At 38.7% G+C, this 13,988-nt stretch overlaps 1 protein-coding gene across 1 annotated transcript; it reads right to left on the minus strand.

Annotated features, from left to right (window-relative positions):
• Positions 1-403: 403 nt before the first annotated feature.
• Positions 404-11,370, minus strand: crabp2a (cellular retinoic acid binding protein 2, a). The gene is made up of 4 exons (XM_062991779.1): positions 11,154-11,370; positions 4,654-4,832; positions 2,535-2,651; positions 404-1,782 (listed from the first exon to the last, which is right to left on the minus strand). Exons 1-4 carry the CDS (start codon positions 11,233-11,235, stop codon positions 1,732-1,734), a joined length of 429 nt encoding a protein of 142 aa, XP_062847849.1. The 5' UTR covers positions 11,236-11,370; the 3' UTR covers positions 404-1,731.
• Between the last annotated feature and the right edge of the window lie 2,618 nt (positions 11,371-13,988).

The raw sequence follows: 13,988 nt of genomic DNA on the forward strand, positions 1-13,988 counted from the left end.
GAATCTAAATTTAATGTTAGTTTTATGTGAATGTGGTGTGTTTTTGTATTGTTGATTATTGGGCATTGGTGGTTTAACTACTGGTTAAGGTTAAGGTACTGAACTAGTAATCAAGCCTCACCACCACCAAGCTGTCACTCTTGAGCCCCTGAGAAAGGCCCTTAACCCTCAGTTGCTCAAATTGTTTTCTGTCACAATTGTAAGTCGCTTTAGACAAAGGCACCTGCTAAATTCCATAAATGTAAAAAATAATTTGTGAAAAAAATAAAGGTTCTTTGTTTTTAATGCTCTAAAAATCGACTAGAAATTGTAAAGCAGCTTACTAGAATTTTACTCTAAGTAAACCATTAAAAATGACAAAAGAACTGCCTTATCATAACAAAATTAAACTTGAAGACACAAATATGCTGAAACACTTTATTGCCAAGCGTATATAGAATGCATTAATCTGTAAAAAATACACAAAAGCATATGAGTATAAGATTTTAGTGAAGTATATACAAAATCCTAAAAGACAAAATAAAGTGATGTCGAGTACAAAATGTTATTCAAAGAATGTTATTCAAAACAGCAATCTGAAATAGTTAAAAGACCTACAGATGTCATGCAGCACCTACACCCTGCCAAAAGTCACTCATGTTTACACAATCCTGTCATGACATGATAAGTTGACTTCATCAAATTGGTTGAAATTATGCAATCAACACTTGTTGATTTCATTATTTTAACCGGTTCATCAGACTGACAGCCAGGCAGACTGGCCGGTTTACTGGTTAGAATACCTAAGGTTGCACCCAAGTACAAACTGAAGTTACCCCAACTGTAAAAGTGCTCTGGAGGGCTTGTGTTTAGTGTGTCAAGTAGTGTATATATGAGTACAAAGAATAGTTTTGTTGAAATGTTGCACTCGTTAACATATAATGTCAAAGATGACAAGTCTTCCCCAGTTCCAACCTTCAGGTAACACACATAGATCTCTACACTTGGTTGTATCATGTGTCTTGAGTATCTGGATTGTGTTTATAAAGGGATTATACTGTACATATAAAACATGTAAATCCAATTGATTAATTAATATTAGTCATATTATTAGATTAATTGTAACCAAACTTTCAGTCTATTATATCACAAAATCAACATGTAGAAAAATGTTATATGTCATGCAAAAAAAAGCAGAGGTCAAATATTATACATGTATATTTTATGCTATTTGGTTAACTGTAAATGCGTTTGATTACAAGTGTAAATGAAACTGGTTACAAATCTAGATACAGACATAGTCCTAAACTCCCAGAGTGCATATCTGTCATATCAGTGCTGGAACAAAATGCTGCAGGTTGACTCTGGGTTTAATACATGTGGTACTCAAACTGGACAAGATAATATGCAAAACCAAACTAACTTGATTGCCAAAGACCTGAAAAAATACTGGACTGACCATCGACCTCTTGTCCTCAAACACAGCCTTCAAATTGGAATAACATAAAAAGTAACATCACTTGGGATCTCAGTGATAGAATCTTATTTTGCCTGCATCCATTTGGTCAGCTAGAAATACTATCAAAGCTAATATTTTAGTGAACATGTAGTCATAGATGATTTGGTTAATATTATCATGTTATAATATTAAATGTGCATATCCTGGTTTCTGTCAGGAAGACTCAGTCTTTACAGGGCACGTCAGGAAGGCAGGAAGACAGGATGCAAAGAAAGATGACATTTCTTTAACTTTCACTCTCTAACATAAACTCTTGTGCACACCACGTCATCCGCAGTCATCGTCTGTAAAACGCAAAAACAGAAAAAAAACCTCAGAATCAATTGTAATATGTATTGTAATGTAATGTAAAACATACATTATATATGTGTCAACCTCTGTTCAGATTAATGATCCGCTACTGTTGTCATGTGTGTGAGCATGGTCCAATGTTTAGAAGAAGTTACGGTACAGGTCACTGAATGATTATTCCCTATCACTAATACATTCCTAATATTTGTCTTGTCATCATGTTTATCATGTGTTTTTCATCATCAAAAAACAAACCTGTTCACTTAAATCTGGGAGCAATTTGAAGTAGCAAATGAAATGTAAGAGGAAACCTGAGTACTGAGAGCAAAATCCCCCAAAACAGGGCTAAAACGTGGGTGTAAATAGAAAAGTCAATTGTTTGTGGTGCCAAAGCACTTGGCGTGCTATTCTGCCAGTTTACAGATCAAAAAATGAGTGGGATATAGTATTTGAGTTTTTTAAGCAACAGTGTGTTACGGCGTGGGATGCATCTGATGGACATAGAGAACACAGAAGAAAACCCACACAGATAGGAAGAGAAAATACAAATCTTCATTCAGAAAGTGACTTTTACTTAGGGTGAGCTTCAAACCCAGGTCCTTGGGAGGAATGTTATTGTGCATCACCCACTTTAACAGCTGAGCAATGGAAACTAATGGTTGCCTGTCACTAGGGTAAATGCAGGATTAGTGGTAACATTGTAGATAAAAAAAAATAGAAGAATAAGAACATCTGGAAATATTACCAAGATCAGTTCACCGTCATTGGTCAACTCCCTGGTCCATGACGTCTTTGGGCCATCTCCCTTCAGCAGACACTGCTCACAGCTAATTTTACTGTCTGTCTCCCAGCAAGGAAAGCTCTGTGAACAACAGTTTAATAAGAGGTTGAGAATAAAAACAACATTTGAAACAACTCAGTGAACTCCCATAGTGTAAAGGAGGGGAAGAGGGAAGGGAATAGTCAGAATTCATTTTTCATCTGGTCATTGTTAGCATTGTAAAATGTTTAGCTTGGACACGACAAGTGAAGCACAACTGTAGACTGTGTGTGTGTGTGTGTGTGTGTGTGTGTGTGTGTGTGTGTGTGGCAAAATAAGACCTGGTTCTGAGAAATACTTGGAAATGTGAAAAGAACAAAACTGATTTAAAAAAAAGTCAAAAGATGATAGATAAAAAAAATCTTAAAGCCATGGAAAAGAACAGAAACATTGTTAAATTCCCAGAGAATGTTTTTTTAATTATAAACTGTGGGCCTAGTAGTTTATGACACAACATTAATTTTTAAATGTTCTTCCTCACACACTTTCATACAGAGACCCCCACCATGTAACATACATGCACTTTCTTGGATCCCATTGCACCTTTTTTGAATTATACTAAATTACTTAATTTTGTTAAAATTAGACTGAGATCCAGGGTTCAAATCCCCAGCTGTTTTACCAGCCAGTGCAGCAACTACATACAAATTGGCTATGTCTGGGATAAGAGGGAGTGGTGGCCAAGGTCATGCGATGGATTGGCAACCTGTCCGGGGTGTGTTACTGAGACGTATACAGTATACAGTGATTATAGGGAAAGTGGACCCACTACGATCCTGACCAGGTAAAACATGAAAATGAAATTAGACTGATTTATGTCTTTTACAGGGTTGTGTGTGTATATTATTAATTAGGAATCCTATTTTATATTTTCAGGAAGCTCATTGTACTCACTGGTTACTTCTGGAAACAATAATGCTGTATTTCCAGCAGGGTCTGTTTGTGAACATAAGGCTAATGCATCACTGGAAACAATGTACATCATCTTCAAACTGTGTGAGCTTAAGCAATATCTGTAAATTAAGTTATTTAGAATTGAAGATGTCAATATTCATTCAATTATATGGCTTCATTGGCTTGTGATTTATGAGCCAATCACTTGCAAATCACTTTGCAAATGCGATGTTAAGGAGAGAGAAGTCACAGGTAATAAAGTCTTTGAAATGTAAATTTTACCAAACCCATTGTGAGGGATTTGTTATACATCTCATTGTGTGTGTGTGTGTGTGTGTGTGTCTTTTATGGCAAATGTGTGAAAGAGTTTAAGCTGGCTAATTACCATGTGAAGTCTGTACATGTGAATGATGCCAAGTTGGAAAATTCATCTGGTAATGCGATGAGTTTTAAGTGTGAAAAGTGCTTGCAAAAGCAAACAGGATCTCAATGCAGCAATGGAGACCGGGGCTGTGGTTAAACTTAAGATATTTTAATGTTTATTCTGCTGTTCATGCACTAAAAAAATATAATCAGTTGAATATACTAAATCAGTGATAGCCAGTGATAGCTCAGTGGTTAAGGTACTGGACTAGTAAACAGAAGGTTGCCGGTTCAAGCCCCACCACCACCAAGTTGCCACTGTTGGGTCCCTGAGCAAGGCCCTTAACCCTTAATTGCTCATCGTGTTCAGCTCATTGTGTAAGTCGCTTTGGATAAAAAGCGTCTGCTAAATGCTGAAAATGTAAATGTAAATCAATTTGCATATACAGTAACTCTGCCTTTTCCACAGAATCACTTTTTGTGGTTTAAACAAATTAAATATAAACAACCATGAATAAACAATCCATAAGTTTTATATTCATCTCATGCCGTCCTACTCCAAATGTAAATGATCAACAATAAAATTCTAGACCTGATGTTAAAAGATAAAAAGATATAAATCATGTATTAGTTAAAAATTAAAAATGTATTAGTATAAATAAAATATGTACGTGTGTATGTTTGTGTTTGATTAATGCAATTATATTTGTTACTGTTAAATGCATCAATTCATGTAGAGCCAGTGTCAATAATTAAATCCAGTATGACTTTGTGATTGTGAGCGTACCGTGCAGGGCCGTCCGTCCACGGTGGTCTCGTTAAACTCCTTTCCGACTTTAAAAGTAACATGGGTGGTCCTAACCGAGGTGGAGGTCTTGATTGACAGCGTCTCGCCGTCCTGTGTGATCTCCACCGACGGCTTTGACGCCGCTGCTACAGCAATCTTACGAAGCATCACGTTTACACCTGAGAACAAATGCACACACAGACAGACTGTCAACATGGAAATCAGTTCAGACCGAGAGTGCTCTCAGTCATGCACACCTAAGGAATTCCCACAGAAAAAGTGTGAGGACTGTGTAAACAGGGGAAGCTAAATATCCACAGAACCCACTTTAACTAAATGTCTCTGACTGATCTGACATGTAATGAAATAGAAACCTGCAAAAAGAACTAGATTGAGAATATATGTATTAACTAAGACTAAGAACATTCCTTCTTTCTTGTAAATAAGGAACAGGAACATGTGCTCTGGCTTGGAAACATTAGACTCATTTGTTGCACTGGATACATTAGAGTTTATAAAGAACTAGATTTGCCCTCTCTATCTTCTCTGAAATTTTAGTCCCATACACACCAACCAGTTTATTGAGATCTTTGGACACAGGCCTTCTTACTGTCCCTCTTACTAAATCATCCACTGTTGGTGCCAGACATTCCAGTGCCAGTGCATCAAAACTCTGGAACTTATGACTTCGACACCTCAGAGCTTGCACAAGTCTTTACTTCCTATGTATTTATCTGTCTTGTACAGGAACCTTAAGCATGAAAGGAAAGATGCTCTAGAATTAAAACATTATTATTATTATTATATTGCCTCTGTGTGAAATATGGGAAAGGGTAAGTTATCGTAAGCGTCCCCGGAATGCACACATCTGTCAAACCTGTTTGTGGACAGGAAGTTTAAACTGTGAAATAAGTAAATAATAAGGATCAAATTCTTTCCAGACAAACTGATAAACACATTAAGAAAGACAGACAAGGAAAATGAGGTTAAAAGGAAGGATAACACTGCTAGAATAAGAAGCTAGTGTCTGTGTGTGTATGTGTGTATTTCACACTCTTCCCCTAACACACATTCCCACCTGTCACCAAGGGTATACAGTGTATCACAAAAGTGAGTACACCCCTCACATTTCTGCAGATATTTAAGTATATCTTTTCATGGGACAACACTGACAAAATGACACTTTGACACAATGAAAAGTAGTCTGTGTGCAGCTTATATAACAGTGTAAATTTATTCTTCCCTCAAAATAACTCAATATACAGCCATTAATGTCTAAACCACCGGCAACAAAAGTGAGTACACCCCTAAGAGACTACACCCCTAAATGTCCAAATTGAGCACTGCTTGTCATTTTCCCTCCAAAATGTCATGTGATTTGTTAGTGTTACTAGGTCTCAGGTGTGCATAGGGAGCAGGTGTGTTCAATTTAGTAGTACAGCTCTCACACTCTCTCATACTGGTCACTGAAAGTTCCAACATGGCACCTCATGGCAAAGAACTCTCTGAGGATCTTAAAAGACGAATTGTTGTGCTACATGAAGATGGCCAAGGCTACAAGAAGATTGCCAACACCCTGAAACTGAGCTGCAGCACAGTGGCCAAGATCATCCAGCGTTTTAAAAGAGCAGGGTCCACTCAGAACAGACCTCGCGTTGGTCGTCCAAAGAAGCTGAGTGCATGTGCTCAGCGTCACATCCAACTGCTGTCTTTGAAAGATAGGCGCAGGAGTGCTGTCAGCATTGCTGCAGAGATTGAAAAGGTGGGGGGTCAGCCTGTCAGTGCTCAGACCATACGCCGCACACTACATCAAATTGGTCTGCATGGCTGTCACCCCAGAAGGAAGCCTCTTCTGAAGTCTCTACACAAGAAAGCCCGCAAACAGTTTGCTGAAGACATGTCAACAAAGGACATGGATTACTGGAACCATGTCCTATGGTCTGATGAGACCAAGATTAATTTGTTTGGTTCAGATGGTCTCAAGCATGTGTGGCGGCAATCAGGTGAGGAGTACAAAGATAAGTGTGTCATGCCTACAGTCAAGCATGGTGGTGGGAATGCCATGGTCTGGGGCTGCATGAGTGCAGCAGGTGTTGGGGAGTTACATTTCATTGAGGGACACATGAACTCCAATATGTACTGTGAAATACTGAAGCAGAGCATGATCCCCTCCCTCCGGAAACTGGGTCGCAGGGCAGTGATCCAGCATGATAATGACCCCAAACACACCTCTAAGACGACCACTGCTTTATTGAAGAGGCTGAGGGTAAAGGTGATGGACTGGCCAAGCATGTCTCCAGACCTAAACCCAATAGAACATCTTTGGGGCATCCTCAAGCGGAAGGTGGAGGAGCGCAAAGTCTCGAATATCCGCCAGCTCCGTGATGTCGTCATGGAGGAGTGGAAAAGCATTCCAGTGGCAACCTGTGAAGCTCTGGTAAACTCCATGCCCAGGAGAGTTAAGGCAGTTCTGGGAAATAATGGTGGCCACACAAAATATTGACACTTCAGGAACTTTCACTAAGGGGTGTACTCACTTTTGTTGCCGGTGGTTTAGACATTAATGGCTGTATATTGAGTTATTTTGAGGGAAGAATAAATTTACACTGTTATATAAGCTGCACACAGACTACTTTTCATTGTGTCAAAGTGTCATTTTGTCAGTGTTGTCCCATGAAAAGATATACTTAAATATCTGCAGAAATGTGAGGGGTGTACTCACTTTTGTGATACACTGTATATACACACACCACGCAGACACACACACACAGAGGAAACCAAAACTTAAAACTCCACAACACACACTAACACACACACACACACACAAACGGAGACATGAAAATAAAGTGACAGTTGATGGCTGTCTTTGCCACAAGGGGTGGCCCGTATAATTTTCTACCCTTATACATGCACCAAGACACTCACACGCACACCCAAAACACTTCTAACAGTGACAAATGGCTGAAAGTGCAACAACATCTGTCCCACAAAGCTTTTCCTGTAACACAAATGGGTTTGTTAACTAGAAGCTGTGGTTTTGGTGCACACACAAAGGAACACCTCTGCATCAGCAGTGTTGTAAGATATGAACCCAATTGCAAGATACTCAAACAAGTTAGAACAATGCTGAGTCTAAAGAGCCACAAACAAAAAGGGGGGAAAATGATGACTAATTCAACCAAATAAATTCCACAGCCCAAAGCGGAAAGGCAAAAGAACATATAGACGAGCTTGTTAGTTAGGGGACATCACACGTTTGGACATTTGCCCCCAGCGAAACTAACAACTACAACTAAACAAGTTACTGGACAAAGCATTGGCACATGAACATGTGTAGCATGCATCAAGAGAATGGTACAGGCCTGAATGCTTGACTTATGTTATGCTGTACTGTGCTAGTATGCTTTGGGTACACTCGTCCTTCTACAAGGGAGGCCTCCTGTAAATTAATACAAAACAAAAACAATGGTTTCTGTATCTATTAGTGGAAAATCTTGACTAAACTCAGTTGCATCGTTTATCAGTAGAAAGGCAGTCTGAGAAATGCTGGAGAGAACATAGTAAAACCATTACGTATGTTTAATGAGGTGAAGAACAGATCAAAAATGGGATTGAACTCCACCCTTTTTAAGCAGTCGTCCTTATCGACTGTTAAAACAATAGTAAGCTGGGCATGTCCAGGGTTACCAACTCAGTGTGGTAAATTTTTTGGATATTTCTGTGCCACTTGTGACTGAAAGAATAGGAATAATTTTTGACTATGAGAACATCCTAAGCAACTATATAGGTTTAATTTCTTATAAAGCAAAGCTGCCCTATCCAGATCTACCCACCTTACACCCATTTGACTTTCCTCTACCCTTTTGATATATATAAAATATATACAATAAAAATATATAAGCGTATATAAGAGTATACACACAATGCACCACTAGCCAGACAGCCAGTAATGCACATATCAGTTTGTAAAGTGTTGTGGTTGTATCTGATTTCACTACATCAATCCACGTTTTACTCTTTAAAATCATTTCATCTTTGAAATTATCTTCAGCAAGTCATTTTATTCAGTTCAAAGAGGAAAAGGATAATTAGTTTTCGGGTGATCCCGAAGGGCTGGCAAACCTAAGCATGTCTTGCGTCCCACAACCCAGTAATGAACTGGCAAAGAATGACCACACATGGTGGCAGTCAGGGTTAGTGTCAGTGTCACAGTTCAAGGGTCAGAGGAAGTGTTTGGGAATAAAGCAAAGATCAACGGCAAGGAGGAAAGAAGAAAAGGGGGGTCAGAAAGAGTGGCGACAGTTTGGCTTCATCTGTGTAGCACTTTGATGAAAATGAACACGCTAGGCTTCTTTTAATGTTGTATTGAAAGAAGTGTGTCAGAATGAAGGAAAGAATGAAACATGAGTGCTAACCACAATCCACATAGGGCATCCCTCAATCAGTCATTTGGTCAGCTCGTTAATCATAGACATTCCTCACATAGGTTTCCTGACCCTTATTTTTATAAGGGCATTTATCATGCATATTTTGTGTGTCTAGCTCTGGTTTGTACTCCTGTTTTGTCATGCTGCTTTTATTATGTTTCACACCTAACTCATACACATTTTTTATTCTCTCTTCATCTTCTTTCTATGTGGTGTCTGGCTTCCTTCCTTTCTTTAGACCCCCTGGAGCCCCTCAGCACTTACTGCATAGCCTCGGGTAAAAAGTGGTGCTTGTGGGGCACCGGCTTGGTGCCCTTGTGTAATTGGAATGCCAGTCAAAGCATGTTAGAGCTTGGCTATGATGACACACACAAAATAACTCATTCTGTTTGTCTGGTGAGAACAATGGTGCCATTTAACAAGAGTTTAATGAAGTTGGGTCAAAGACCATGTGAGTAATCTGTTTTGAGGCACTGTTATTCATACACACATACACATATCAAGCCAACAAGGCTTCACTAAACGTTACTGCTAGATTGAGTTTTGTTTGTTTTGTGCAGAGTTCTGAAGAAGAATGCAATACCATTATAAAGGTAATAAAGGATTCTTAGGTTAGTCTATCATTAGAAAGCATAAACAAAATATGAAAAGCCAGCCAAACTGCCTAATACATTTACATTTTCGGCATTTAGCAGACTTACATTACTGTGACAGTATATTATCTAAGCAATTGAGGGTTAAGGGCCTTGCTCAAGGGCCCAACAGTGACAACCCGGCAGTGGTGGGGCTTGAACCAGCGACATTTGGATTACTAGCCCAGTACCTTAACTGCTAGGCTACAACCACCCCTAGACAGACCACCCTTTCAAATAACCTGAAGGAGAATTGGTTAGAATGGAGACCCTGGGAGACCCACCGTCACTTTGAGTGAGTGACCCAATATCAAAGGCTGCAACTGAAGGAGATAATCAAGGTTCAACCATGGTGTAACACAAAGAGCCCACATGGAAATCTGCAAAGTGGGATGCTTTCAATAAAAAAAGCCTTTCATACGAAATAGCAAACAGTCTTGTGGTATGGTGAAAGACAAGTGAAACATGGCATGTGTGGTGTAATCCTTACAATGCCAAGTAATATCATCCACACTGTAAAACATGATGGGATGCTTTTTAGCAGCAGTGACTGGCAGTCTACTTGCATTTAGAAATGGTCTCCTTTACCAAAAAGCTTGAACTGGGAAAGAAATGCTAAGAGTACACTGATAGAAAACAACTCTTATTGATTTAAAATAAGAAAAATAATGTATTTGATTTAAATGTAAAGTATTTTAACTGAACTGACAGCCTGTGAACATTTTTAAAGTTAAATTTGCAAACGTGCCATTTTTGTTGAATCTGAATTTATAACAATAATAATATGTAATATGTCACTCATACCTATACTTACATGTTCATGGTGTAATAAGAAGTGCAATATGTTATTTATTACAATAAGTGCAATACGTAATATATTTTGCATATTTCTAATGTATATATTATTTTTTGATATATTTTTGAGTAAACAACTACACACTGTGTGTGCAATATTTTAACTTAGTTGTATTTCTTTCTGTTTTTCCTGTCTTCCTACTGCTGTAACAAGTTAATTTCCCTAAGGGGATCAATAAAGTCTCATCTTATCTTAATGCAAATGCTTAGTAAAATGTGCACAAATCTGAATCCAGTCTAAATTAACAGACTTCTATACAATTACACAGTCACAGTGCAACTTTATTCACATCCTCATATCACAGCCATGCAAAAGTAAATTTTGATTCAGCAGTTTTGAATGTGGAAAACTGGAAGTGAGAAAGTCAGGGTTCTATTCACGTTGTAAGTGAGGTGTTTATGAATGATAAAGACCCCCTACCTTTGCGGGTGGGGGGCAGTGGGATAGATTGGGACAAAGAGAAAAAACAACAGAATGACAGGAGGAAAGGGAATGAGAGCAAAAGACAGAGAAATGGAATGCAAGAAAAAATTTTAGCTGTGAAAAAGTAAATGCAGAGTGCATGGAATACTAATATTGACTTACCCAGCGCTTTCAGAAGCTCCTCAAAGTTTTCTGAACTCTTCATTTTCCAGGTACCAGAGAAGTCGGGAATTTTGCGGTCCATGCTGCTCTGTCTAATAAACTTTCTCTATCTGTACTTGTTATAATCAGCTCTTTTTTAATGATGCGCTTCAGGATCAGGTGCCTGTTTTCAGTAAAAAATCTTTTTCTCCGCTTCAGCCTTAACTTGCAGTTTAATTCTTGTATGCAGTGTTTGATGAAGATGAGAGATCAGTCCTCTTATCCTCTCCTTTAACTGCATGAACGCACACCTTTCTGGAGGCAGCCACGCCCATCAAACCGAACAGCCAATGAGAACGTCAGCTGGGAGCGTTTCGCCCTCCCCGAACAGCCTCCTTCCCAACACGCGCTCGCTTCCCATGCGCGCTCACCGCGTCTTCTGCGCCCTGAAGAGGCTTCACATACAGCACAGAGAACTCACTGACCCAGAGCTTATTGATAAATAACGGTTTAATTTAAGAGTTTAAACATGTAATTTCACCAAGAGTGCCAAGGTAGAATGGTAAGTTCACCGAGATTTGATTTGTAAACAATACATCAAAGCACTTCAGCTGGTTGTACAGCTTTTTACACACGATACCATCCATCACCAACTGGAATCGCAGACGAGCTACTCTGGTCTCCCAAACTACGTTTTCTCATGAAAACAAATCCAAAAAGTGAAGAAAGGTTTAATAATACCACCTTCAAAAATGCACGTCAACAAGTAGCGAGCGATCAAAGTTTGTGCGCTGATGTGCAGCGTAAAATCAAGGAGAAAAAGAAATGAATCTGAGTGGATTTGGCTACATGAACGGCATGGATTGTTCTGTATAGTGAGTTGGAGGTTAATTAATATTTTTTGCAATGCAACATTGGTGTTATGTTTTGTAGAGAACGATCAGGTCAGAAATACTGTAAAACTTCTGATGTATTCTGATATAAACTATATTATGCCCCTGTCCCACCTTTTTACAACTTCTCCCTTGCGTTTCCCCCACACCATATGTTGCATTCTCATTGGCTGTTCGACATAGCACTCATTGCCAGTTGGGCAACTCAGATCCAGATATTTGACAAGCTAGATATCTTTCTTCGGTCTCTGAGCGCTCAGCGAGTGCTCGGCAAACCGCTCGGATCGAGTTGTTGAGCAGTTCACACATAGCGATTGAGAGATGAGTTTCAAACGCTGAGTTGCTCCCAAGCCGACAAATCTAGCACCGACCAGTCGGCGAGCGAAAATCAGGGCAAAAATTGTGTAGCGTGAAGGGCATGGCTCAAGGGCCCAACAGTGGTGACCTGGCAGTGGTGGGGCTTAAACCAGCAACCTTTTGGTTACTAGACCAGTACCTTAACCACTAGGCTGCAACTACCCCAGTTTAGCCACCCATATATCATTTTTAATGTTATTTTAAGTTATGTATAGGCTTGTAATTCGAATAACAGGGGACATACATTGCCCCTCCAAATCCCCCAAAATTTGACATGAATTAGGAGAAAAATCAATAAATAAACTTTGGGTCTGAAACCCTCCCAGAATCACCTGATGCAGGGCAGGAATCCACCCAGGGCATCAATCCATCATAATTCACACATTCACACAAAAACCACCCTCTGCTATTTTGATAGAAGATAAGACGAAACCAGAGCTTCTGACAAAAAATGCAGCACAAGGGGAACATGTCGAGGCAAATCAAAATAAAAGCTATTCGTTCTTATGTCAAATGACCCCAGAATTTAGAAACCTATTTTAAAGGGATTTAGATTTTTTTCTATAATTAAACTATTTTAAAGCTGCTCTAGTTAGCAAAATCACACATCACACAAGGGCTTAAATATAAAATCATGCAAAATCTGTTTAGTCAGAATTTGAATGTCAAGTTAAACATTTAATAGTTTATTTGAATATGCAGCATATGAATATGGAGGTAGTCCAACTATTTTTTGTGTTCACAAAATTTTTATGTTCACCTGACATTAATTGTATGTCATGTATTTATGAAATCATTTAAAATAATACATTCATAGACATGAAAATATTTTGCACATATGTATTACAGTATGAACTTTTGGGTCGTGTAGCTTTTAGACTGAAGAGAAATAACAGAGCAAGCTTAACTGTGATCTGCATACCAATATTTTATACAATTAGGTTATCAAAAAGAGGTACATCCTTTTCCTTGTCTTTAAAATCCTTTTCTTTTATGGTAGGAAGGTACTGCTTTATACATTTACAGCACCTGTAAACCACATCTGATGTACAGCCCGGGGCACTAGTAAGAATTTGAGCTCCCTAATTGGTTTATTTTATCTGCTCCCACCCTGCACAGTTTTCATTCTTGACAGGGTCATTTCAGGCCCCCATGTTTATACAAGCACACTCGAATTGTACCAATTGTTAATGAATTTATTTAGCTTTTATATCCAGCGAACTGGTAAAATAAACTATTAACCTGTAACTATTAACATCATAATTTTACACATAGGGGTAATTTAAACTAGCAAATCCACTTACTGGTTTGGTTTTACAATGTAAAAAGTTTTGTATGTTCTACTTATGCCTGTGTGGATCTCCAGTACTTCTTTTCTTCCAACCTCCCTAAACAAGTTGGTAGACGGGCTGGTGTTTTAAGAGAATAATTCTCTGGAACTATCTAAAATTAAAATTGCCTACATTGTCATACTGGATATAAAAATCTGTCCAATTTTCCCTCTATTGCACTGCTTGCCTCCATTTTATGCAGGACATCCATGCTGGCTAAGGTGGAACACAGGCTAGCACAAGAACCCATAGCTTAAAGGCATTCATATTTCTTT

The sequence above is a fragment of the Trichomycterus rosablanca genome, chromosome 3 (genome assembly GCF_030014385.1).
Source record: "Trichomycterus rosablanca isolate fTriRos1 chromosome 3, fTriRos1.hap1, whole genome shotgun sequence".
NCBI lineage: Eukaryota > Metazoa > Chordata > Actinopteri > Siluriformes > Trichomycteridae > Trichomycterus > Trichomycterus rosablanca.